This window comes from Hippopotamus amphibius, chromosome 2, assembly GCF_030028045.1.
Source record: "Hippopotamus amphibius kiboko isolate mHipAmp2 chromosome 2, mHipAmp2.hap2, whole genome shotgun sequence".
NCBI lineage: Eukaryota > Metazoa > Chordata > Mammalia > Artiodactyla > Hippopotamidae > Hippopotamus > Hippopotamus amphibius.
In genome coordinates, this window is record NC_080187.1 from 72,218,446 (window position 1) to 72,244,576 (window position 26,131).

The 26,131-nt window shown below is 41.1% G+C and overlaps 1 protein-coding gene across 3 annotated transcripts in view; it reads right to left on the reverse strand.

Moving 5' to 3' along the window:
• NFX1 (nuclear transcription factor, X-box binding 1) overlaps positions 1-26,131 on the reverse strand; it is a 67,069-nt gene that overhangs the window by 39,926 nt on the left and 1,012 nt on the right. For all 3 annotated transcript variants that reach the window (XR_009051125.1, XM_057719971.1, XM_057719970.1), the window contains exons 2-7: positions 22,492-23,496; positions 12,190-12,348; positions 10,957-11,034; positions 6,662-6,767; positions 4,314-4,385; positions 2,634-2,773 (exon numbers count right to left, since the gene is read on the reverse strand). Coding sequence is in view for 2 of the 3 variants with exons in the window: in XM_057719971.1 (XP_057575954.1) it covers positions 2,634-2,773; positions 4,314-4,385; positions 6,662-6,767; positions 10,957-11,034; positions 12,190-12,348; positions 22,492-23,496 (1,560 nt within the window). In the remaining variant the exon portion in view is untranslated. The remainder of the gene's footprint in view (positions 1-2,633; positions 2,774-4,313; positions 4,386-6,661; positions 6,768-10,956; positions 11,035-12,189; positions 12,349-22,491; positions 23,497-26,131) is intronic.

Below are 26,131 nucleotides of genomic sequence, written 5' to 3' on the forward strand. Positions count from 1 at the left end.
CCAGTGCAGGGGACACGGGTTTGATCCCTGCCCCAGGAAGATACCACATGCCTCGGAGCAACTAAGCCTGTGTGCCACAACTATTGAGCCTGTGCTCTAGAGCCCATGAGCCACAACTATTGAGGCTGTGTGCCGCAACTACTGAAGTCTGTGGGCCTAGAGCCCGTGTTCCACCACAAGAGAAGCCACTACAATGAGAAGCCCAGGCACCACAATGAAGAGTAGCCCCCACTTGCCACAACTAGAGGAAGCCCGTGTGCAGCAACAAAGACCCAACACAGCCAATAAATAAATAAATTAAAAACAAAAACAAAAACAAAAAACTCTTCTATGCTTAGGCACAAGAGATAGAAATATTAGCTGGTGACAGAAGAGCTGGGTAGAGTCACTGGTGGTTAAAGAGTATTAAGGAACCAAAGAGTCTGTAGAAAGGTCTCTGTTGCCAGCCTGAACCTATTCAGCATTTTTACCAACACATGAATGACAACCCAGAGGAATGTTTATTGAATAGCGAGATAAAGCTGAAAGCGATCTTAGGAAAATTACAATTCAAGAAGATAAATAAACTACACTGATGGCCAAAATACTTGCTAGATATTTAATATGGACAAGCAAAAAGCCTTCAGCTGGGTTTGAAAAATCAGCTACACATACAAAAACAGAAAGGAAGAGACTGGGATCCATACAAATGTGACAGAAAAGTGTGATTCAGCCCAATATGTACCAAGAGCTAAAAATGGTCCAAATCAAAGGGGCTCTCCTACACTACAATCTATACTGCTAAAACCAAACTGTCAATATATACTTAACTCCTGCCTTATCTCAAAATGGATTTGAGGCAGCATATAAGGATATATGAGATATATCTAGAGAACATAAATTAAAAGGAAAAGAAAAATGATGATAAAGACATAGGATGAATCATAGCTAAAAAGTATACACTATAAGACAAACACTGGGTCAGTTATACCAGCTTCCTGCCAATGCAGCGGACATGGGTTCAAGCCCTGGGCCGGGAAGATCCCACATGCCACAGAGCAACTAAGCCCATGTGCCACAACTACTGAGCCCACACACTGCAACTACTGAAGCCTGTGTGCTAGAGCCCTAGACTGTTTTCTAAAGTGGTTATACTTTCTACTCATTGTGTTTTTTGTTTTTGTTTTTTTTATAAATTTATTTTTCTTTATTATTTTATTTTTGGCTGTGTTGGGTCTTAGTTGCTGCACACGGGCTTTCTCTAGTTGTGGCGAGCAGGGGCTACTTTTCGTTGCTGTGCGTGGGTTTCTCATTGAGGTGGCTTCTCTTGCTGCAGAGCATGGGCTCTAGGCATGTGGGCTTCAGCAGTTGTGGCTCACGGGCTCTAGAGCACAGGCTCAGTAGTTGTGGTACATGGGCTTAGTTGCTCTGTGGCATGTGGGATCTTCCTGGACCAGGGCTCGAACCCACATCCCCTGCATTGGCAGGAGGATTCTTAACCACTGTGTCACCAGGGAAGCCCTCTTATTGTAGTTTTAATGTACATTTTCCTAGTGTTTAAAGGTGTTAAGCACCTTTCATGTGTTTACTGGCCACTTACATATTTTCTTTTGTGAAGTACCTGTCTGTGTGAGTTGTTCATCTTTTCTTGTTGATTTCTAGCAGTACTTTCTGTTTTTCTTTGGTAGAAGTACTTTAAATATTCTGGATACAATCTGTGATTTATCTCTGCATTTTCTTAATGTTGTCTTTTGCTGAATAGAAATTTCTTAATGTGATAAAATTCAATTTATCAACTTTTTCTTCTACGGTGAGTACTTTTGTTGCTCTATGAAATCTTTGCCTGATCCCAAAATCATGAAAATATTCTCTTATAGTTTCGTCTGGAAACTATGTTTATGGGTTTTACATTTAAGTCCATGACCCATATAGAATTAATTTTTGTGTAAAGAGTGAGACGGGTTGAGGGTCACTTTTTTCCCATATATACATCCAGCTGTTCTAGGACCATTTGTAAAAAGACTCCCTTTTCCATTGAATTAACTTAATATCTAGGCTGAAAATCAACTGACTGTATATATTGAGGTCTATTTCTGGACTCTATTGGCTTCCATTGATCTACTAGCCTACCTTTACACCAAAAACCACAATGTCACACACTGTAACTTTATAAGTCTTAAAATGAGGTCTTTTAACTGTTCTTTATCAAGATTACTTTGGTCTTTCTGGGTCCTTTTCAAATAGTTACTGCAAAAAAATTTCCCAAGCAGTTACTTTTAAACTGTATTAAAGAAATCTACTATTCGAATTCCACAAGACAATGACCTATACTGGTATAATGTAACCAAAATAATAAAAAGCTTCTAGGGAATTCCCTGGTGGTCCAGTGGTTAAGACTCCGAGCTTCCACTGCAGGGGGTGTGGGTGTGATCCCTGGGGGGGGAACTAAGATCCTGCATGCCATGAGGTGTGGCAAAACAAACAAAAAACCCATCTAATCATTCACACATCTCCAGTTCTCTCTACCCAAGGTACCACACCTAATACAGTCTTTGTGACTACAGGCTTGAGACAAATCCGTGTCAGCAAGACAATCATAAATAAAGTTCCAGAAAAGTACCCAAGTGCTGCTGACTGGTGTGCTCACCACTTACCTTGGTTCAATATGATTCGACAAGGCTGGCATGGACCCCCATGGCACAGTTCAGCACAGTGGTGCTGACCACAATTCAAAACATTCTCACAAGGGTTAGAACAGTGGACTGAGATGGCCTGACCACAGCGAACTGTATGCCTGTAAAAACAGTAGATGTAAAGACAGCATTAGTCTACTACCGTTGGACACTGAGGTCCTGTTAGACAGCTAAACTAACCTTCCCCCAAAACCTACTAAATCTTTCCTCTTGGCCCCATTTCCCCTATTTTTTCTGTTTCCCTCTTCCAATCATTCCTCAATTACTCTTCCCTTCTCCACTCTTTCTTCTTTTTCTCCCTTTGCTTTCCTTATTTCCTATTCTGCCTTTTTCTCTCCCCTATTTCTCACCAGTGAGGAACTGAGGGCCTAAGTATTTGTTACTATGTGATTTCTTCTCTGAGCTGAAGCAGAATGCAGGAGGGGAAAGAGCCTGGAGCTCCCACAGTATCTTACAGATGCGGGTAGGGAGCTTAGGAGATGTAGTTATAATGAACATTCTTGGATTGAAAGCACAATGGCATTCTCCTGGGACCTGGCACTCCAGCCCTTTAGGCAGTTATAACATTTAAGAACATACTGTATGTGACTTTGATTCAAGATGGGAAAATCATTCTGGCTGTGTTCTAATGAACATCCTGATTTTGCCAACTTATCCACTAGAGAAGGATATGAGGTCACTGCTCTTAGTCAACTGTCTTCAGGTTTCTTTCCAGGGTAATTGTTTAGAGCTTGGAGTTTACTCTCCCACAAAAAGTTTTATTCTACTCCCCTACTCCTACTTCAACTACATATTTTGTTTTAAAAAGTCACTGTTACATACATAGATAATCAGTTTCCAATGCTCAGCATCACAGCTAACATCAACCCCTTGAGGAAGACACTATTATTTCTACCATACTATGAGAAAAATGAGGCTCAGCAAGGGGAAGCAACTTGCCCAGGTCAACAACTAGTTAGTGGCAAAGCCCAAATCTGACCTGGTCTTTCTGACCCATAGCCCCTTGCATGTGACTCTCTGCAAGACCACACTGCTACCCTCGTAAATTCAGTAAACATTTAAAAAATGCTTATCACTGAAAATCTGTACTATCCCATCTCGTCTTCTGGTTCAGAAATCATTTTATGGTCTTAACTGGCCTCAGAGGCACTCTGCAGCTATCGGTGATCCTTGCACTAATAGAGCAAGAGAACTTGCATTGTAATGAAAAGAGAGCAGGCTCTGGGGCTACTTATTCTTTCATTCAAAAACATTCACTGAAAACCTCTAGACACCAGATACTATGCTAGGCACAGATAAATGATCCTTGCCTCCTGGACCTTAGTAGGCCTGGGTTCAATTCCTGGTTCTTTCACCCACTAGAGAGGTTAAGTAAAAAGTCCCTGTCACCTTGGCATTACACCTGAAATGGGTAATCCCACTACTTTATAACTTCTTAATCACTTATTAGAGTGCAAAACAGGATTAAGGTAGCACAGGAAATTACTATTTACAGAAAAGTACTATTTATACCTACCATTTATCAATAGTAGTAAATAAATACTATTTGCACCTACCTACTAATCTTTTATTTTAGAAATTCATACATAATCCATGAATGTGGAAACTGAAATCTTCTTTGGAGTATAATTCTAACTTTACCTGGTGCGTCCACATTCACATGTTTTAGTCATAAAGGCAGGGCAGGGTGGACAAGGTCCAGGATGGCAGAGACTGAAAAAAGAAAGGCTTTGATGAATAAATCATATGCATGTATCTGAACTTGAACAAAGCTGCCCCAACTGGGCCCTACTGTGAATATGGCAACAAGTAAACTTACTATGAAATGTTTTAGTATTTGTCTGAAGTTGATTAAACTATTTAAACAAAGATACCAACAATATTTTCATAAAGAAAGAATCACCAGCAGTATCATCTTAGAATATTTAATCAGAAAAGTAAAGCCCAAGTTAAAATATTGGTCTTATTTGTGTAGTCAAAGATAACATTTCTAAATATGGTCTTGGCCCACTTAGTGCAGTGTGTAGGGATAAAGAGAGTTTGCCACGCAGGATGGGGCCAATAGAGTCCTTTAGAAGATCAGAACAGAGTAACAGAGCTCAAATCCACGAGGTCCATGAGAAGTACAGACATTTTCTCATCAGCTAGTAAAGTGATAACCAGGTGATGGGCTGAACAACCGGAACAGTGAAAAGAAGGTTGCTTGGGGTGAGGGGAGGCATGCTGGTAAGTAACAAAGAGGAAAGGGACTCATGGAAAAAACTATGCTTAATGATATGCTATAGGTCAGAATCAGGCCTCTGAATAGAATGCTTTTTATAGGACCTATGATATAAAGAGACCAAAGAAAAATTAATGAAATGGAATTATATATTCAAATACATACTGCCCTCTTCAGAGTAGACACCCCTGGTAAATTTCATACCCATACAGAAATATCACTACTTAAAACATTTGGGGAACTTTTTTTTTGGTGGGGGGGGACATCTATATGATGGCAAATCACAATGCTTTGGGAATTAAAAGCCAATCAGAGCCAAGTCTAATTAATCAAGTGGGTAACAGAATTTGCTATAAAAATCAGATGTGCCTATAAAGTGGTCTGATTGGATTTTTTATGTCACTCCTAAATCAGTTATAATTCTTAAATGAGCTTTAAGCACTGAAAACAATCCAGGAACATGTGCCCAATCTCCTAAGATGACCCATTTTGACAGACAGAACCCACAAGAGACACAAAATTAAGCACGCTTAAGGACAAGCATCATTATTCAGTAGTTATATTCCACGTGACATGCCTCAACCCACTCAGGTGCAATTATTCTCATGGCTGGATGTTTAAATAACTTTAGACTGATAGACAAACTACTGGTCAGGTGTGGATGATTCCAGGTTATTTCAAATATCCCTGAGACCTGGACTTAACCCTAGGTCCTCATAACCTTTTTAGCAGTGGTTCACAACACTGGCTACATGTTAGAATCACCTGGAAAGCTTTTAAAACTACAACACTCAGACCCACCCCAGGAGATTCTGATTCAATTACTCTGAGGTAGAGATTGGACACTGCTGTTTTAAAATGCTCCTTAAATGACTGACCACCTGATCTGCATCACAGCTGGTGTTCTTTGATAGTCATGACAGGGGCTCATTTCTGCTGAAGGCTTCATAAAGATAATTCATGTGGAGGATAAATTTCTTGTTGCTGAACTTACTAAAATGCCAATTAAGGGAAGGAATAGATGAGTCCCTGAGTTCTGACCTATGGAAGCAGTCAAAAGAAGAGGAGGGACTGACTGCCTAGCAGATGGCAGATCGTGCTGTTTAGCTCAGTCTGAATAGCTCTCCCCCCACTGATACTCCCCAGCACCGTCCCTACATCTTGATCACGAGACCTCTGATCCGACCCTTGCTCCATGCAATAGAAGCTGGGTAACAGTAGAAGCAAGTGTAATGCTCTGATGTCTGTTTTACTCTTAGATTTGGGTAATAAAAGCAAGTGTTATCATTTCTTAACCACTTACCATGTGCCAGGCTCTGTACCAAGTCTCTTTAGTGTGTTAATTAATATTCATAGAACTTTGTAACTATTTTTGATCACATCATTATTACCTTACTGGTCCAGAAACTGAGGCTCAGAGAAGTAATTTGTCCAACATCACGTAACCGTTAAGAGAGGAACCCAGGATTAAACCTTTGTCTGAAGTCAAAGCCTGGAGAAATTTATTTATAATTGATCAACTTTATTATTGTGCATTTCACTCCTCAACTGTAAAATGGAGATGATAAATATCTACAGATCGCTGGGCTGTTACAAGGATTCAATGAGTCAACTTGTGCAGAGTACCTGGCACAAAACAAGTGCTCAGTAAATGATACCACACTGTCCTTCACCCGGTCCTGTTACATGCTAACTAGATATGTGTACTGAGAGCCACAAGCAAAGCATGTTCACCAGGAATCCCCAGGAGTCTAGTGTTCCAACTTACAGGTTACAGGAATGTGGGCAGTCCTGGCCAGGCTGTTTCTTTCTACAGACCTCACCACAACTATGCGGAATTTCATTTCTGCTCCATTCAGGATTCTTTACCTTGCCTAAGACAGATCAAATCAGAGAGTCAATGGTAAAAACTTCAGCCGCATCCTACACTTTGATGAAATAATACAATATGGCCAGACAGCACGAAACATCAGTGTGGTTTTCATTAGTTCAGCAAATACATTATCCTAAAATAAAAAGTTGAACGTAATACCACTCATCAAAAGCTTCACTGAGTATGACAAATTCTGGATTAGCTGGAAAAGACAAATAGTCACTTTTACTTATGCAAATGCCACTTTGACTAACGGACACAATCTAAGATTTAAATAAAACCTACAAGGTAAGCTTTCTGTAAATGGGTCTTTGAATTGATATGGGAATATCTACTGTAAGGATCAGAAAGAGGGAACAAGAGAAGAGAGCAATGCGGTGGGGAGAGGCAGTAAGAGATGGAAAGGATGTAAGTCCCCCTGTAGAGTAGGAATTCCACTATTTTAAAGTTAAAATATAGGCATAAAAGGGTTAGAATTTTATAATCAATGTCACTCCACAAATCTTTAGTAAGCCTCTTCCACAAACTTAGTGCAGGAGCAGGACAAGCAAAATCGAGGTGGGGGACTCCTCCTTGCTCTAAAGGAATTCATCCTCACTTGGGCAATTTATACCCTAAATGAAGCCTGTTCCCTGTGCTTGGCCTCTGCTTTTCTCTCTTGCCTGTCTCCTCCAGAAATCTTATTCATGCTGCGCAGTTCAATACGCCTAAAGGCCAATGAGTCCCAAATCTGCATTTTCTGCCTTGCCCTAAATCCTCAGTTTCAGTCCTACATGTCCAACCGTCTGCTGAACATCTGTGCTTGGGGTTTCACAGTCACTTCAAATTGCCTATGTATCTACAGTCAAAGCTGGCATCTTCCTTTTTAGATCCTGCCTGCTCCAGGGTTCCCTATTTCTGTTAGTGACACCACCACTGTCAGAGTTGCACAAACTTGAAAACTAGAGTCATCCTCCTTTTTCTTTCTAAATTCTAGTTAATCACCAAATCTTGTCAGTTTTCCTACATAGTGTATCTCACACCTCACCTCCCCCTCTACTCCTGCTCTTCCTCTCTACTGGCCAGAAACTCATCACTAGACTGTAAGAAAAGCTTCCCTGCCTCTGTGCTTTCTTGCTCCAATATGGTGCCCAGGTTTTCTCCTACTATCTTTCAATGGCCCCACCTCTTTTCCCTAACTCTAAATGATGTTTTCTCCCCTTCAGCTGCTAGGGTTCTGCATTAGACTCCTTTTCACTCACTTACCCCTTCACCTACTAGCGTCTCATCTATTGCTCTCAACTGTGACTACCATCCCTAAATCCTGATCTTTCTTCAAATATTCCTAACTCCCTGTAGAACACCTCACTGGATGTCTTACTCCTCCAACTCAACATTTCTAAACTGAACCCACTGTCTCCACCAAACCTCGTTCTCTCGACCTGCCCTTTTCTGTTCTTGGTATCACCATTTCCAAAAGCATGAAACCTAGGAGCCGCATTTGGGTTCCCCCCTTTCCTACTGCTGCTAATTCCCATTTACCTTTGAAATCTTATGCCCCTGCCTTTTGTCCCACTCAAAAACCCATTACAGACGTTTACTACTCTTCACCTGCGTTATTATGAGTCCCCAAACTGTTTAGGTCCCAAAATACTGTACTCACTGCCACCAGACTAATCTTCATAAAGAATCAGGGAATTCCCTGGTGGTCCAGTGGTTAGGACTCTCCGTTTCCACTGTAGGGGGCCCGGGTTTGATCCCTGGTTGGGGAACTAAGATCCCGCATGCCTCAGCGTGGCCAAAAAAACAAACAAAAAAATCACACTGATGCCCTCAGTGGCTTCCCACCATCTGACAAATGAAGTCCCAACATCTAGGCCTGGCATGAAGTCAGCCCTGCCTTTCCAGTCATCTTCCACTCCTCCATCTTCATAGACCCTGGTTCCAAAACTGGATGACTCCCTCTTCTCCCAAAAGATCCTAAGCCTTCTTGGTGTTAGTTTTCAGGCCCAACACAATTCTACCTCCTTCATGAAGGCTTCCCTTAATCCTCCAGCCAGAAGTCATACTCACCCCAGAGATCTCCTACAGACTTTGTAAGTAGAAAGCAAGTTAATTGTGTCCTAAATCTTAGACTGTAAGCCCTGGGAAGTCAATAAATACTCTCATTCCTCTCTGTTTCTTCAGAGTGCCTGTTACATTAATAAGTTCTCAATAAAGCATATTAAAACGATGGTCTCCTTTTTTTTTATTCAGCCACACCACGTGGCTTGCAGGATGTGAGATCTTAGTTCCCCAACCAGGGACTGAACCCAGGCCCTCAGCAGTGAAATCAAGGAGTCCTAACCACTGGACCGCCCGGGAAGTCCCAACCAACGATCTCCTTGAAGAGCAGAGTGGGGCAAAGTCCTCAGGTAAAATAAGGCCATTATTTGCATTCCCACACCATTCTACCTCACTCAGATCATCTCAGCCTTCACCCCCACATTCTTCTACCTTCTCAGGGTCTCATATCCAATTTGTCAGTGAAGGCTTTAACAAGATTTTAAATTTCATTATGGTGCTTCATGTTTAAAAATCCTTTAAAATTAGGTAATTAAGCCTTGGTATTGGTTTTATTTGTCCAATTTTCGATTGATCTCTTGCTTCCAGTTTCATGCTGCCTTTCCAATATTCATTCCTTGAACTAATACTAATTCAGTATCTACTAAGGCTCAGATTTTGGCAACAGAACATATAAGACCAGCAGATTCTGGATAAGAGTGGCCGAAGTGGGACAGGAGATAAGAAAGAGGAAGCTCCCTCTGGAAGAGGACAGTTTGGGTCAGATCTCGAATGATACAGTGGATGAAGATTTAAAGAAAAGAAGGGGAATAACATTGTAGATAGTTGAGTTCACAAAGAGATTGAGTCTAGAAGTGTTGATGGTCAGTGACTCTTGCTGAAAGCTGGCAGTTAAGTAACAGGAAAGGAGAAATATGACCAAATTAGTTAGAAAAATAAGGAGAGCAGTTAGAAGAGAAACAGAAAGAGCTAGTCACTTCAAGAAGTGAATGGTCAAAAGCATTACAGGGCTGTTGTGTGGACAAAAAGGTTAAGAATTTACAAATCAGCCCTGGATTTGGTCAGGAAGATGTCATTAATGACTTCTGAACACAGATTCACTGAGGCAATGAAGACAGAAGTAAAAATGCAATGGTTCAAGGAGGGAGACAAATGGTTAAGAAATAAAATCTGAAAAATCAACAGCCAGATGGTGAAGGTTAGCCATTAAAAGACAGGCGGGAGAGACTTCCCTGGTGGTGCAGTGGTTGGGAGTCTGCCTGCCAATGCAGGGGACACGGCTTTGGTCCCTGGTCCCGGAAGATCCCACATGCCACAGAGCAACTGAGCCCGTGCGCCACAACTACTGAGGTCCATGTGCCTGCAGCCCGTGCACCGCAGCAGGCAAGGCCACCACACTGAGAGGCCCACGCACTACAGTGAGGAGTGGCCCCTGCTCACTGCAACTAGAGGGGGCCCGCACGCAGCAAGCAGCAAAGACCGGATGCAGCCAACAACAACAAAATAAATAAATAAATAAATAAAATTCTTAAAAAAAAAAAAAAACAGGCAGGAAAGAGGGAAAAAAAAAAAAAAGACATGCAGGAAATAGGTTAGCAACAGATGTGAGCATTTGGATCACGGAAAGTTTTTTTCCTAACATATGGAAGAACTGAGCTATTCAAAAACAGGAAGAAGTATTCCATAAAGAGGGAGGGCACAAGGACAGAGTTTGCTGGTTTACAGAAAACCTCTATTATAAAGACTAATGACTGATTTCTTGGATTAAAATAAAGTACATTTCACCACTACTCCTTACTCACGTTGCTCAAATCCAGAATTTCAAAGCTGTTACAGTCAGAGGTGAGAAAAAGCCCATATCTGTACCCAGCCCTGCCATCTGGTCAGCTCTGATCTAAACTAAGATCAAGGAGACCTGCTGGGCATGATGAGAAGGCCCATCTCCAGAACAGTCTGCCAAGAGCACAAAGGCCTGTGGCTCTAGCTCTGTGACAGACCACATGCATGTGATGTCTTACAGACTCCTGTAGCTTTAAAGTCTTATTAGTAACCTCTAAAACACACCCAGCACACTGCTTCTCCTGGGCTGGGAACTGAGGTACAATGAACAAAGTGGAAGAGACTCCAGGGTATACAAAAAAACTCACCACAGAAACAAGTATAGGTATTAGGAACATGCGCAGAAACATTCTGGCATGCAGGGCACCTCCAACCACTCTGGCCATCTGTCAAGAAAAATGAGAAGAAATCAGAAGAATTTCTTTACAAAAGCATATGTAATTTAAAAAATTTTAAACTTATAGGAAGCCATATTATTGAAGCAGTGGTAGTAATTTCCATGTTAAGGATAGCAAACATTTAAGAAACAAATTCACATTATTGAATGCTTTGCTTAAATACTGCATTTAGGCTTACATTTATAAGGACTTCAGATACTGTGAATAAAGTGGGTATCCATTTCATTCTATTTTTTAAAAGTGAGATATAATTAACATATAACACTGTGTAAGTTTAAGGCATACGACATATTGATTTGATACATTTATATATTACAATATGATTATCACCACAGTCTTAGTTAATACCTCCAATCACTTCATAAAATTAACATTTCATTTTGTGGGAGAATGTTCCATTATTTTTAATATCATCTGAATGATCATCTAGATATCTGAATCTTGGTTTGAAAAAAAAAAAAAGGTAGGATAAAATACTTGACTACATGCAAGAAAACCCAAATGTCTTAAATTAGAAGAGCCAAAGTTCAGAAAGCATATTATTAATAACATCTGCATTATCCCTAAATACTAGTATACTTTGGGAAAAGCCCACAAAATACTATGGAGAAGATCTGTTAAAGGCAAAGCAACTTCAAAATCCTAAAGGTAAGTTAAACATTGATTTTTATAAATTTTCTAAAGCAAACTATATAAGAAATGTTTTCTAAAGAATAAGCTATAAGGATGTATAGTACAACACAGGGAATATAGCTAATAATTTATAACAGCTATAAATGGAATATAACCTTTAAAAATTGTGAATCACTATATTGTACACCTGAAACTTACATAACATTGCACATTAACTATTCCTCAATTAAAAAAAATTATTCTCTACAGTTACTGCTTGGATAAAAGCTACCATTTTCAGTAAAAGTGACTGATTTTGTTGTACCTTAAGTATATTTTAATTTGTTAAGTTTAGCTGGTTTAAGATTTTGTAGCTTAATAATGGTCATCCAAAATATGTGATCAGGGCAACATACCCTCCCTACAGATAAAACACTCAAGAGGAATTAAATAGTATTTTTAAAGCTAGGTTTAAAACCTGAACATATCAAATGGGTGAGAATAACTACTCAGAAGAAAGAAATGACTGACCTGCTTGAGATGCTGGAGACCTTGCCCATTTCTTTATGCAGTTTAAATGAAACACATGGTAACAGCTTTGACAACTCCACACTGGGGCTGCGACACGAACCAATTCACAGCACACCATGCACTCATATTTTTCTGTGGTTAGCTGTTCAATTAAAGAACCTGTTTAAAATACAAAACAGATAAACTCAAACACAGAAAAACATTCCTTAGTCAATCAAGGATCAGCGAGGCATCTGAGAGAAGAATTCAAACGTAGAGATTTTAAGGGATGTCTGATTCTGAGCAAGGTGGTTGTTCACAGTTTGAGGCCAGGAATGGGCAGGAATATGCTGAGGTTATATGCTTAGGAAGCATACATTCAGGTAGGGATTCCCACAGTTGAGGAAACATTCCCAGCAAACTGCCCAGGATCCTACCAGAAGAGCCAAATGCCCCTCATAACACATGGCTTGAGTATTCACAGAAGAAACGTGCTACAGCACCTTGCCTCACCCTCTCTGAATCTGGGAAGCTCTGAATCTACCACATCCATGCATTCAGGTTAGGGAGGGGCCCGTCAAGCTGCAGTGGTCAGGTGCAAGAAACTTAAGCCTAGACAGGTTCCAACAACCCATGGTGGTGAGATGGTTCTAGCAGATGCCCTGAAAGTCTTCAGTTGTTCACACAAGAAAGACAGGCTTAACAGATGATTGAACTTGGTATACCCCCCCAAAAAATAAAAAAAAATAAAAAAGAAAAGAAAGACAGGCTTGGCGCCTACCACAAACCCCATGTTAGGGTTACTAGACTGAAGGATACACTGTCTCTGGCTCTAGAAGCTCAGCATATATGAGAAAGACCAGGGTATAACATCATAAGAATCCTCCCAGATTTACTCCTCAATACCTTCACCCACTTCCAGACAACTTCTCCCTCAAACACAATCTCGGCAGTCTTTCTAAATCCCAAGTATAGCCAGACCTGAGAGGAGTATGTATGTGTGTATCTTCTTCTTCTTTTTTTTTTTTGAGTCCATATTTTCAGCATTTATTTCACAATACTATTTTATTTGTTATCAGGTCCAAGTAAGTTATAAGAATAAAACAACTACCCTTAAATACACCATGCAAAGTGTTATGCTAAAGCACTTTACACATATTTAATTCTCTTAACAAGGATATAACAGAGGTACCATTTTATAGATGAAAAGTGGTTAAATCACTTACCTAAGGTCATATAACTAGAAATTTAAAAACCAAAATTCAAACTCATTGCTAGTTGACTCAAAAGCTCACATTTTAATCATTCCATAATATTAGCTTCCTAAAATTACTTTCTGCTTGTCCAGTTCAATGTCAAAAGAAATACAGAACATCAAGACTGTAAGCTCTGGGAGGCAGGACCAGGGCCTTGTCTGCCTTGCTCACTGTTGTATATCTAATGCCTGGCATGTACAAAGTGCTCAGTAGTATTTATCAAATGAATGGGTGAAAGAATAAATGAGTATCATCTAGTCTGTTCCATAACCTCTCTCCTTTGAAAGTTTTAGGCTTTAATAAAGTTTCTGGGATAGCTCTTTCCCTCTGGAGAAAGCCTGGAATAAATATACTTCGAGTGACTGGTTAAAGGTAAATCTACCTGCTTTAGATACAGATGAACACATCACAAAATTGAATTCTATTATAAAAATTGAGGAATTAGATTCTTTCTTAAAAGAAGGGATGTCCTACCTTGCACAGGTTAACATTTCTGAATAACAAAGTCAATTACATTTCCTACCAGTTAGCATGCTACATGTTGAAGATTCTGGAGCAGTAAGTTAGGTAAGAGAGAGCTCATTAAAGAGTGAGATTAAGTTTGAGCCATCTATATATGAGGCTCAAAGGCTCAGAGGAATAGTCTGTGAGAATTATACTTGTGGTGAATTTTATAGAAAACGTCTATTTTTTTAAAATAAATTTGTTTATTTATTTATTGGCTGTGTTGGGTCTTCATTGCTGCACATGGGCTTTCTCTAGTTGCGGCGAGCAGGGGCTACTCTTTGTTGTGGTGTGCGGGCTCCTCATTGCCGTGGCTTCTCTTGTTGCAGAGCACAGGTTCTAGGCGAGTGGACTTCAGTAGTTGCGGCACATAGGCTCAACAGTTGTGGCTCACGGGCTCTAAAGCGCAGGCTCAATAGTTGTGGGACACGGGCTTAGTTGCTCCGTGGCATGTGGGATATTCCTGGAGCAGGGTTCAAACCTGTGTCCCCTGCATTGGCAGGTCGATTCTCAACCACTGTGCCACCTAAGAAGCCCCTGGAAAATGCCTATTGATCATTTCCCAGAACAGAACTGAGTTAGAATTAAAGGACACAGAAAGGTAGGTGAAGTATGGAACACACCTGAGAACACTACAATTTCTACCCTGAAGACTGTCTTTTTATTTGACTGTTTCTTTTATTCACTGTTTACTGCTCGTTAATAAATAACTATTGTGACATTTCTAAGTCCAGTCACAGTGAAATCTGACCACTAGGATGCACACACATTTAGTTACATGGTGGCAACTACCAACTTTGAATAGCCTACAAATGACTGCTTTTACAAAGCTGTCAACTTTGAATAGCCTACAAATTGCAGCCTTTCTAAAGGCTGTCTCTTTCATTCCATGTTCAATATGTCGGCAAACACTCCTGGCTCTACCTTCAAAATATATCCAGAATCCAACCTCTGCTGCTAACACTCTGGTCTAAGCCACTATCCACTCACCTGGATTATTACAATGGCCTCCTAACTCCTCTTCCTACTTTAGTCTATTCTCACTACAGCAGCCAGAGGGAGCCAGTCAAAATGCAAATTATTAATAGATGATACACTCCTCTGCTCGGAACTTGCCAGTGGTTCCTGTATCACATGCCTGTCAAAGCCAAAGTCCTTACAATGGCCTTCATCACCTCCCTGTCTTTATCTGTGATTCCTCTTTCCCTAGGGCACCACTCTGAGATGATACTGCTTCTTCCCCAGCCCTAAACTGGCAGGCAGATCCCTGCGGGAAGGTCTTTACAACTTGCTACTCCCCCTGCCTAGAATACTTTCCCCCAGATATTTGCAGAGCTCAGTCCCTCAGCCCCTTCAGGTGTTTACTCAAAATGTGGTCTTCTCAATGAGGCAGTCTCTGGCCACATTTTGAAAACTGTAACCCACTCCCTCAACATTCCCTATCTCTCTTATCTTTCTTCACACCACTTAAGTCTACCTAGTATATATTTTACTTATTTTACTTTGCTTATTTCCTAACTCTAAACATAGAAGGCACTCAATAATACTTGTTGTATGAATGAAAATAATAAATAAAATTATAGTAAAAGGTTCTAGAAAGATACTAGAAACAGTATAATTCTTTCACCAACATTTCAGTTTTATCAAAGTGCACAACATATGTAAAACAGGGTACTATCCTGGAATAGCTCTGTGGTAGTGAACTATCACAGTTCAGGTGCAAGACTCTTGTCCATGCTGGATGCAGCCCTATCCTGACCACTGGCCCTTCTTCAATCCTAGGCCCTCTTCCACTAGGGCTTCTCCATCATTTCCCAGTCATGACTGTGTCTATTCTATACTTTTACTTTGATAGTATGTCAGTAAAGAGGGTGACAACCCACTTAAACAACCAGAAGAACAGAGACCTTTCTGGAGAATGGACTACAAACTATTCAGATACTCCAATAAATAACTGTCCTAAAAAAACAACAACACAAAAACCTAAAACAGTCCTAACTTGAAAAATCCAAGTGTAAAAAGACATTTTTGAGGTAAACAGGGAAATTCAATTGTGGACCAGGTATTAGATGATTTCAAGGAATTATCACTAATTTTGTTAAGCACAATAATGGCACTGTGATTATGTAAGAAAACGGCCATATTTTTTAAATAGATGTAACCTAAAAGTATATGAAGGTGAAATACGTGATATCTGAAATTTACTTTAAAATATATTAGCAAAAAAAGCAGGGGGTGGGGGGTGGGGGGAGATTGTTTAATGCATATCTACTTATGGCATATTATATATTCATTTAAAATAAGGTTTACAAAGATTTCTTAAGGAGTAGAAAGTATTACATTATAACAAGCAAAAAAGGATAAAAATTATTTTTACTATATGATTTCAACTATGTAAAACAGCACTGAAAAATTCTTTCAAGAAACAGAATAAAAGGTTAAAGCTGATTATATCTGGATGGTGGGAATAAAAGTAAATTACTTACCTATCAACTTTAGTAAGCTATCTTATTTAAGGTAAGGCAGCTGTTTTTAAAAAGCTAATACAATGTAAGCATGATCAATGTGCTCAACATGCTCTTGCTGAGTCTGAAGCATATGTCAAACATCACGTTTACTTACATGAGTCAGGCTTATGGCAGAGCTTAGGGGCTGGAGGTAAAGGTTTAGAAGTCAGTACAGCACAGAGGCAGTGGTCGAAAGCATAGAACTAGTTGTAAGAAGCCTTATCAAGTAAGAAGAGAGGGCTGAGATAAAGCTGTGGGAAATGCCAACATTTAGGAAAGAGGTGGAGGAAGAGAAGCATGAAGGACATAAGTATGAACAGTAAAGGAGAACAAGAAGTGTGGATATCAGAATTGTGAGGACCAGAAGTGTGGGGTATCAAGGAAGGAGTCAAGGAAGTTACATTTCAGAAAAGACTCTTTGTGTCAAACTCAAAGGGAAGTCCAGGACAACAACTACTGAGCCATTCATGACCTTACCAGCAGCTCTGAGTCAAGTGGTGATGATGGCAGAGGACTGAGACATGAATCAAAATAGGAAAAAGGACACAGAGTGGATGACTCTTGATTAGACTGAATGGAAGGAAAGAAACACTAGTGGGAGATCACATATGGGGGAAGTTTTTCTTTTAGAGGGCAGGACAGACTCGGGAAGAGCTTCAGACTGAGAAATTGGAGTCGTATATGTGAAAAGGCTGATAAAAGAAAATAAAGGAGATCTCAGAATGAAAGAAAAGGGAGAACAGGCACAGATGTCTCTGAGCTTGCTTAGAGAGAGTAAAAAGTTGCAAAAATTATGCATTTTCTCAGTGATGATCTCTCCTTTCTCAGTGAAGTAAGAGGCAAGGAGGTCTGCTGAGGTTGAGAGATCAATGTTAGGAAGGTTTGAATAAGAGTAGAAAAGGTTTGGAGCAGTCTTAGATGAAAATGGGAGGGACAGCTGCCCAAGGTCATATAAGGGACAAAAGGCAGTGCTGAAAGCCAACTGAGCTGGAGGCTACTATTCAAAAATATTTACTGGGAACTGACTACGTACCAGACACTCTTTAGACACTAAGGACATACAGAGAACAAAACAGACAAAAATCTTCTGGGCTTATGAAGTATACCATCTTGTGGCAGAAGGTAGCCAATAAACAAATAAATAATGAAAATAAGTATTATCATCAAGTAGTGATAACTGCTATGGAAAAAAATAAGCCAGGAGAAGAGAATAGTGATTGCTGGCAGCGGGGGGGACTATTATAGTTTTAAACAGGGTGATCAGGAAGGCTTCCCTCAGAGGGTGAGTGAATTGCAGCAGCGCCAAATCTGTACTGTAATACGATTTCCTGGAATGGCATTCTGTTATCCAGATAGGGCAGAAAAGCCAGACTGCAGTATCCATCCAGGGCTGGGATTCTGCCAACTGTCTTAGCAGAAGGATAATACTTCAAATGACCTACAATAAATAAGGCCTAGCCTGAAGAGGGGATGAAGAAAGATGGCGACTGAACTGGTAGTGGGTGGAAGAGACTGGGAGAGCCCAAAGGACAGGAGGTCATGGTCAGAAAGCAGAATGCAGGACTTTAGGATTTCAGAGACGGGGCATCCCCAAGGGTCATTTCCCTAGTAGTGGGTATGGAGGTGGAATGCATGTGAAGGTCACTGCAGTTGACAAGATCAGAGAACCTGAGGATGGTACAACCTATATGATCATTGAAGTCACCCAGAACAATAGCAAGATTTATGGTAAATCAGTAGTTCTCAAACTTGGATGTGCATGAGAATCACCTGCAGGCTTGTTAAAAGAAGAGACTGCTGGGCCCTACACCCAGAATTTCTGTTTACTAAATCAGAGCTGAGGCCCAAGAATGTGCATTTCTAACAAGTTCCCAGGTGTTGTGACGGCTGCTGATCTGGGACTATACTTTGAGAATCACTGGGGTAGAGAAAAGATACAGGCTAGATGCATTAATAAATGAGGATCGGGCTGGGAGATATGGAGGCTAATAGATGACAAAGATAAGGAGACATGGAAGGTGATGGAGAGAAAAGGTCATGCAGCATTTGCTTCAAAGGAGCAGGGATTCTGATACAAAGGTAGAAGAATAATAGTTTATAAATGACATGCTCTTCCCATCTTCCAGAAACTAAGGTAAGTGGGATAAGGGGAAAGAGCAAGCCCTGAGAGGCTGTAAGGAAACTGGTGACCCGAGAGAATGTCAAAGGTCAATTAAGAGCAGAAGCAGAGCCAAAACAAATTAAGGTTATAAGGGATTCTGCTACTACAGAATGAGGGATCCAAGCAGGCTGGGAGGACTGGGCAGCGCTAGGTTGTCTCAGTACAGAGCGAGAGTAAGCAAAGCCCACTCTCAAATAGCCGTGTAGACTTACATTTGGGGTGAGCCTCTCTTTCCATTCCAATCAAGCTTTCATCTCCACTACTCCACTAAAACTGCTCTTAGCAAGACCAGTAACCTTCACATTGCCAAGTCCAACAGTCAATGTGCAGCTATCCTTCTGTATCGATCAACAGCATTTACCACAACTGATCACTCCCTCATCCTTGAATTTCTTTATTTGGTGTTTAGAACATCCCACTTCCTTCCATCTCACTTCAGTTTACTCTTTCTCCATTTCCTTTACTAGATGCTCATGTCCCAGCCAGGCCTAGGTGGGCTCTATCCTCACTCTTCTTCTCTTTAATTACACTCACACCTTAGGTGACCTCCTCCAGGCCAATAAACACCATCTCTACACTGACAATGCCCAAATTTAAACCTCTAGTCCAGATCACTCTCCTGAATTTTATATCCAACTCTCTACTTAACATATCTATTTGGTAGTCTAGTAGACAACTCAAATCTAATAAATTTAAGCAAATTCTTTATCTTTCCTGAACAAGGAGGAGACAAAGCAAAACATAAGCAAAAACACCTTTTCCAACAAGGGAAGACTAAGAAAGTGTCACAGTTTGGAGGAGACTAAGGACACATGCTGATTAAATGCAATGTGGCATCCTGGATTGGATTGGAGCGGAAAAAGGATATTAGTGGAAAAACTGGTGTAATCCAACTAAAGTCTGGGGCAGTCCAGTGGTTAGGATTCTGTGCTTTCACTGACCAGGGCCTGGGTTCAATCTCTGGTTGGGGAACTAAGACCCCACAAGACTTGCTGCAACCCTCTTGGCGCGGCCAAAAAAAAAAAAAAGTCTGAAGTTTAGTTAATACCATGGTACCAGTGTTAATTTCTTAGTTTTGACAAAGAAAATGTTAACGTTAGAGGAAGCTGGGCGAAGGATGGATGGGAATTCTCTGTAATATCTTTGCAAACTTTCTATAAATCTAAAACTATCCCAAACTAAAAAGTTTAAAACGCGAACACCACCTTCCCCTCCCACGCGTTACCGCTGCCCTGCGTGGCAATTCTCGCCTTCCATATTGCTCAGGCACAATACCCTGGCTTCATCCTGGGCCCCTCTCATTCTCCTGCATCCAACATCCAGTCTATCTGTAAATTGTCAGTTTTACCTTCCAAATACACCCAGAGTCTAACCAATTCTTACCTCTTCCATCATCCAAGTCTCCATCAAGTACCTGAATTACACAACAGCCTCCTAACTTGTTCCCTTGCTTCCTAACGGCCTATTCCCTATACAGCATGCTAAGTGATCATTTTAAAATGCTTCTAAGATCATGCCATCCCTGCCCCCAAAACCTCCCAGCTGCTTCTCATCTTCCTACTCAGAATCAAATCAAAGAGCCTCACCTGTGATTTCTCTGACCTCCTCTTCTACCCACCTCTTCACTGTTCACAACGTGTCCCCCGCCCCAATCTACACTTGCTTCCCTCTCTGCCTGAAATGCTCTTCTCCAGAGAGCCACGTGGTGCATTTCTGCACTTCCTTCTGGTTTCTGTTCAAATGTCTCATCAGAGACCAACCTATGTAAACTGGCGCCCCTGTTGCTTAGTCCTCTTAACCTGCTTTATATTTTAGCTCTTATCATCACCTGACATATTAAATATTTAAGTGCTTTCTGCCTGTCTTCACTACCAGAATGTAAATCCCATTAGTGCTGTATTCCCAGTACCTAAAACAGTGCTTGGCACATAGCATTTACACAATATATATGAATAAAGAAATCTCAAGAAAACTCTGGGATATGAGGCCCAAGAGAGATTTGCTAGGCAGAACTCTAAGATTGCCTCCAAGATTCCCAGCTCCTGGTACGCATGCCCTGAATAATCTCCCCTAGAGTATGCACGGACTTGATCCCTTTTAAAAGAGCCTAGTGATAAGAGACAGAAGTCAGAGAGATGTAAAGAATCTGCAGCATATTCTTTCCCGTAGGCTTTGAAGAAGCTAACTACCATGCTGTGAAGAGCGCCACATGGTAAGGAATTGCAGGTGGCCCCTTGGAGCTGAGAGTGACCCCCAACCAATAAGAAAATGGGGACCTCAATCCTATACCCGTAAGGAACTAAATTCTATCAACAACCTGTGAGCATCAAAGGGGACCCCACACCTCAGATGAGATTGCATCCCTTGCTAAATTTCAGTCCTGTGAGACCCTGAGTAGAAAGCTCAGCTAACCTGTACCCAGACTCCTCATCCACAAAAACTGTGACATAGTAAAGCTGTGTTATCTTAAGTCACTACATTTGTGGTATTTTATTATGAAGCAATAGGAAACTATTAATCAGCCTTGAGAATTCAAGGACAACTCTGGTATAACATTGCCTTTGTTTACACACGAGTCCCAAGAAGGACTGCCTGGTGAAGCTATTGAGAACTAGAACCACAGGCCTGTGTAAAAACAGGCCTGGGCAGGTGGCGGCTCCATGTGTTAGGCTGTATATCACATTAAACTGGAGGGAGACCAGAAGAGTGAAAGTCCATGAGGAAAAGCTGGCGGAATAGCTAAAAGCTATTTAGCCTGGATAAAATATATACTCAGGGCAAAATAAGTGTCTTCAAGTACTGCAAAGAACTGATGTGCAATGAGTGGGAGGGAAGCTGTGAGGAGAGAGACTAGTTGCTGCGTAGCTCCAGAAGACAGAATTTGAACCAGGGGATTGGAAGTATTTACAAGAAAGAAGTTTTCAGTTTAATGTAAGAAAAAACTTTCTAACAGTCAGAGCTGAGTATCAACTGTGTTCTAAGGGCTGTGTTAGGCAACGGAGATATAAAAATGAAAGGAAAAACATAGTTTCTGCTTTTAAGGGGCATATAAACTAGTGGAGCGCACTGACACACAAACAAATGATAGTTTCCAGTGGTAAGTGCTATAAAGAAGCATGTATATGTATATCACAGGGCTGAAAAAGATTAATGCTATCTGTGGAGATGAAAAAAGGTTTTCTGGACTAAACTATAGCTTTTGAAAAATGAGTAAGAATTCACCAGTGAGCTGAGTAGTAGACAGTGTAGACAGAAGGAGTCACATATGCAACAGCACAGAAAGATGACAGTACAGAGTCCAGGGAGTAAAATGTGGTGGGGACTGAGGCAGTAGAAGATGAGGCTGTTGCGTAAGGCAGAAGGCAGAAGCCAGAATCTCTAGGTAACGAGAAAAAGTGAACAGAATTAAGCAGGGGAGTGACCAGGGTCAGTAGGTGTTTTAGAAAGATCACTTTTCGATGCTGATGTAAGAGTGAACTGAAAGAGAGAAACTGGAGATGACAAGATTAGTTAGGAACACTTGCAGATGAGTCGACAAGGGATGACGCAGGCTGGAACCAGGCAAGGCAGTGGAGATGTTACCACGCCTTACCTGTGCTTTCAGAATTCAAAAAAAATCTTGTAACCAAAATCTATACCACCTATACCTGCACTTTTTAAATTCCTTATTTGTATTTGCTTATGCTATATAAAAACTAAGTAAGTGGTTATCTATTGGGGAGGGGAGCAGGTGGTGGCAGGACCCAAGCAGATGACGAACAAGGATAGAAGGAGGCTTTTTACTGTGTACTCTTTTATATTTTCTGGTTTCTGAATTGTATGAATATACTACCTATTCAGAAATTAAAATTAAAAAACAAAAAGAAAACATTTCCACCCATTTAGGTAGATTTACCTGTGTGTGTTTCCACATTCTTTAGCATGTGGTCCTGTTTGCCTCGGGGGAAAGAGGCCACCTGAGGATCCTGCCTCCTTACAGCACATTTCTCTGGGTCAACCCTTCTGGAAGACTTGCTGATGACTGCCAAGTTCCCACTGTTACAGGAAGATTTTGCTGGTCTTTCATTAAGATTTTCCTTTGGAACGGAGGCCATGTTGTTTCTGGATCCTGCGTTTGTATGTCGTTGACCCTCCTGTTTTGGTGGATTTCTGCCTGGTCGTGGCCTGGCCCCCTCTACTTCCCAGGGAGGCCTCTTCTGTGGGTATCTTCTTTGCTCGCTGCGTCTGGCCCCATACCCATCCGCTACTCCTTTTCTAGAGGATGCATCCGAAGAATCAGGGTGGATGACCCCCATGGGTTTGGTGTTTTCAGGTCCCGCCTCCTCAGGTTTGGGAGTCATTCTGTGACCCCACTCACTTTTGAGTCTCCCCTTGACTTTTGGTCCTCTGCCATAGCTGTATACAAACTGGCTTGCTTTTTTGGGTTTTGCTCCCCTGGGATCTGCACCGACAATTTCCTTTTCACTCTCAGAAGGGCTGTGCTCTCTGAGGTTTGTCCCACTCTCCGACTTGGCCACACTTTCTAAGCCAGCTACATATGAGGTCTGGTCAGTGAGACCCTGTGCTCTCTTGACTCTGATAAGCTGTTTTTCACTCCTCAATTTCTGCCAAGGTTGATTCTGAAGGCTATGGCTCTTGAGTGATTTATTAGTAGCAGAGGGTTGGAAAGAAGTCGGTTGACTCTTAGGTTTGCTTCCTGAAGGATGATAACTGTGCTGATGAACAGCAGAGATGTCATCATAAGGGACTTGCCTGGAAAGGTGACAGGGAGGTGGCGAACTATAATTTCCTCTACCAATTCTATTAGAATCTAGTCTCCTTTGACTTCCAGAGTTTAGACCAGAATTTTTTCTCTCCTGCGGAACGAACTCAGCAGCGTCCGTATTGAATTTAAAAGTACCTAGGACATAAGAAACAGACATGCAAGTAAAGAAATTAATTGGTCATTCATGAAGCCCAAAGACTGTAAGCCATACCTAAAGGTTATTTTCCTAAGGACTTTGTAGTATACAGTCTCTACACAAGGCCTATGTTTCCTGTGAAGGTGGTGGGCTCAGCGTGCTTGTGGAAGACTGATCATCCCATGTCCAGCAGCCTCACCACTAGCCACTGCTGAACTGCTAAGTAAAACTGCTCATCTGGGCTATCAGTTATTATTTATAAATGTGTTTATTCTATCGACAAATGTAAGGTCAGCAAACAGTTCAAGGGTGAGACATCAGCAGGTTAATGTGGTCTTTCAAAACTCTAAGGTAGCATTAAGTAAACAGGCTTCGGAGTCAGCCAAAATCAGTTTAAAGTCTGGCCCTCCAACTTACAGTATGAGCTGAGGGGTATCACTGGATTGCTTTTAGCCTTACTTTCCTCATACATAAAAAAAGTTGATAATAGTATTTCAAAGGGCCATTGTGAAATTTCAGTAAGACTTCACACAAATAGAACTTAGTAGGATGACTACATCCCATCTCTTCCCCCCCAGGAATATATTTTAGGTTTTCCATACATAACCTCTATAATATGATCCAGAATTCCAGAGTCTCAAAAATTAAGCATATGCCCCTTCAATCTACTCATTTTTCCCCCTAACATGCTTCTTTGTAGTCAACTCAATCCCTGAATTCCAAAGATGAAATGATTTGCCTACAGATACAAAACCAGTTAGTAGCAAAGTCAGAACTATATGTAGCATACAGAATATTCTATGAATCAATAGGGCCTGGAAGATACATTTAAATCCCTGACCATCACTTGTGTCTTTATGCAAGTTACTTAATCTCAGTAATGGAATAGTAAGAATTCCTACATCAAAGAGTTGCTATGAAGATTAAACCAAGGTTAGTAACATGTATAAAGTGGTTAAAACAGTGCTTTGTTATTGCTGTTAGGACTACAGACTATCTGAAACACAGACCTGACCACAAATGGGTGCGGCACACGGGCTGCGGGGGTTTCAGGTTTAATAATAAGCCCTAACATTTATTAGGTACTTAACAAGTCCCAAGCACTATTCTAAGCACTTTGCATATGTTAACTCATTCAATCCTTACATTCTTGATGAGAAAACTGAGACACTAGAGAGTAACTTGCCAAAGGCCACAGGAGTATTCCAAAGCAGATTCAGGATTACACCTCAGGCTATGCGACCCTAGAGACCACGCTTACTTTACGCTCTACTGTCAGAGGCTGGGTAGCAGGTACCATAGAAACATACACTTAAGAACTGAGCAAGATCATAAAGGTCATAGGGTAACCTCTCGCTCAATCCAGGATTTGTCCTGAAAGCTTTCACACAGGCAGAATTCTGGGGATGGGGTGGAGGGCCTTACAAAATGACAAGAGGATTAGACAAATTCTGAAATTGGCAGAGAAAGTGTTCCAGAAACATAAGAGAGAACTTAGAGGGGGGAATGGGTAGATTAGACCAAGGGGGTATTGTGTAGTTTTCTCCTGCTTGAAGAAGCAAGGTTGTAAGAGGGGCAGAAAAAAGATCAGTAATGTTGTCCAGAATAGCATGGTAAAGGATGGGAAGAGGGTGTTTCCATGTTAAGCAGCAAAGGGTTGATGCACCTTGAGAATCTAGACAGGGCAGCAGTTATTCATATAAATTACGTGAGACCACCAGACTTGAGGTAGGGGGCAAAGCTCTCAGAAAGATGCTTAAGAGACATGAGAAAGGGGAAAAGGGCATAGGAAACTGGACACAAAGCTGTGAGACATCTTTATTTTTTCACTATTTTGAGCAGCTGGAAGTTACTCAATAAATAGGATATCTCATCCCCAAGGCTTGGCTATAGTGCGAGTGGTACCCTAGATTCAAGAGAATACCACTGTAGGTGAAAATACCACTGTAGGTGGGTGAAGCAGAGTAAGGGAAAATTCAACTGTAGAATACAGAGTCCAGAGACAAAGCTGGCACTGGAGAGTCTGCCCAAAGATACCCCTTGGACTGAGCTGGTGTTCCAAGACAACAGCAGGTAACAGAATTAAACCTTAAGAGGGGATGGAGGTGTGGACTAGAGATGATGCTGAAATAAGAACATGGAATAGGAACTAAGACAAAAACAAAGGCATGGGAGACGGAGCAGGAAGGTCTTTGGATTAGCGGACCTTGCCTCAGTAGGCGGGGCAGAGGTTGTAACCTGGGGCACAACATCATGGCCCACAACTACGACTCACAACTAGCCCTACTCAATTCTGCTTCAAACACTGAACGGCATAGAAATGGGCCAGAAGTGACCCTAAGCATAGGAAGACCAATGGATCCAATTTAGAGGATCTGGGAAAAGAATGGGTGGGAGAAGAACAAAACACGAACCTAACAAGGTCCTTACTCTCCAAGATGAATCAATACCTAAATCAAGACTAAGGTACACCAATGCAGTGTGTTATCCAACTTTTTTGACCAAGACCCAAAGTAATAAATACATTTTACTTGTCACCAAGTACACAAATACATATATACTCTTGGTGCTCTAACAGCTGGTAGATAACAGAAGACTCTAATGACTATTCACAAACCTCATGCTGCAAATTGC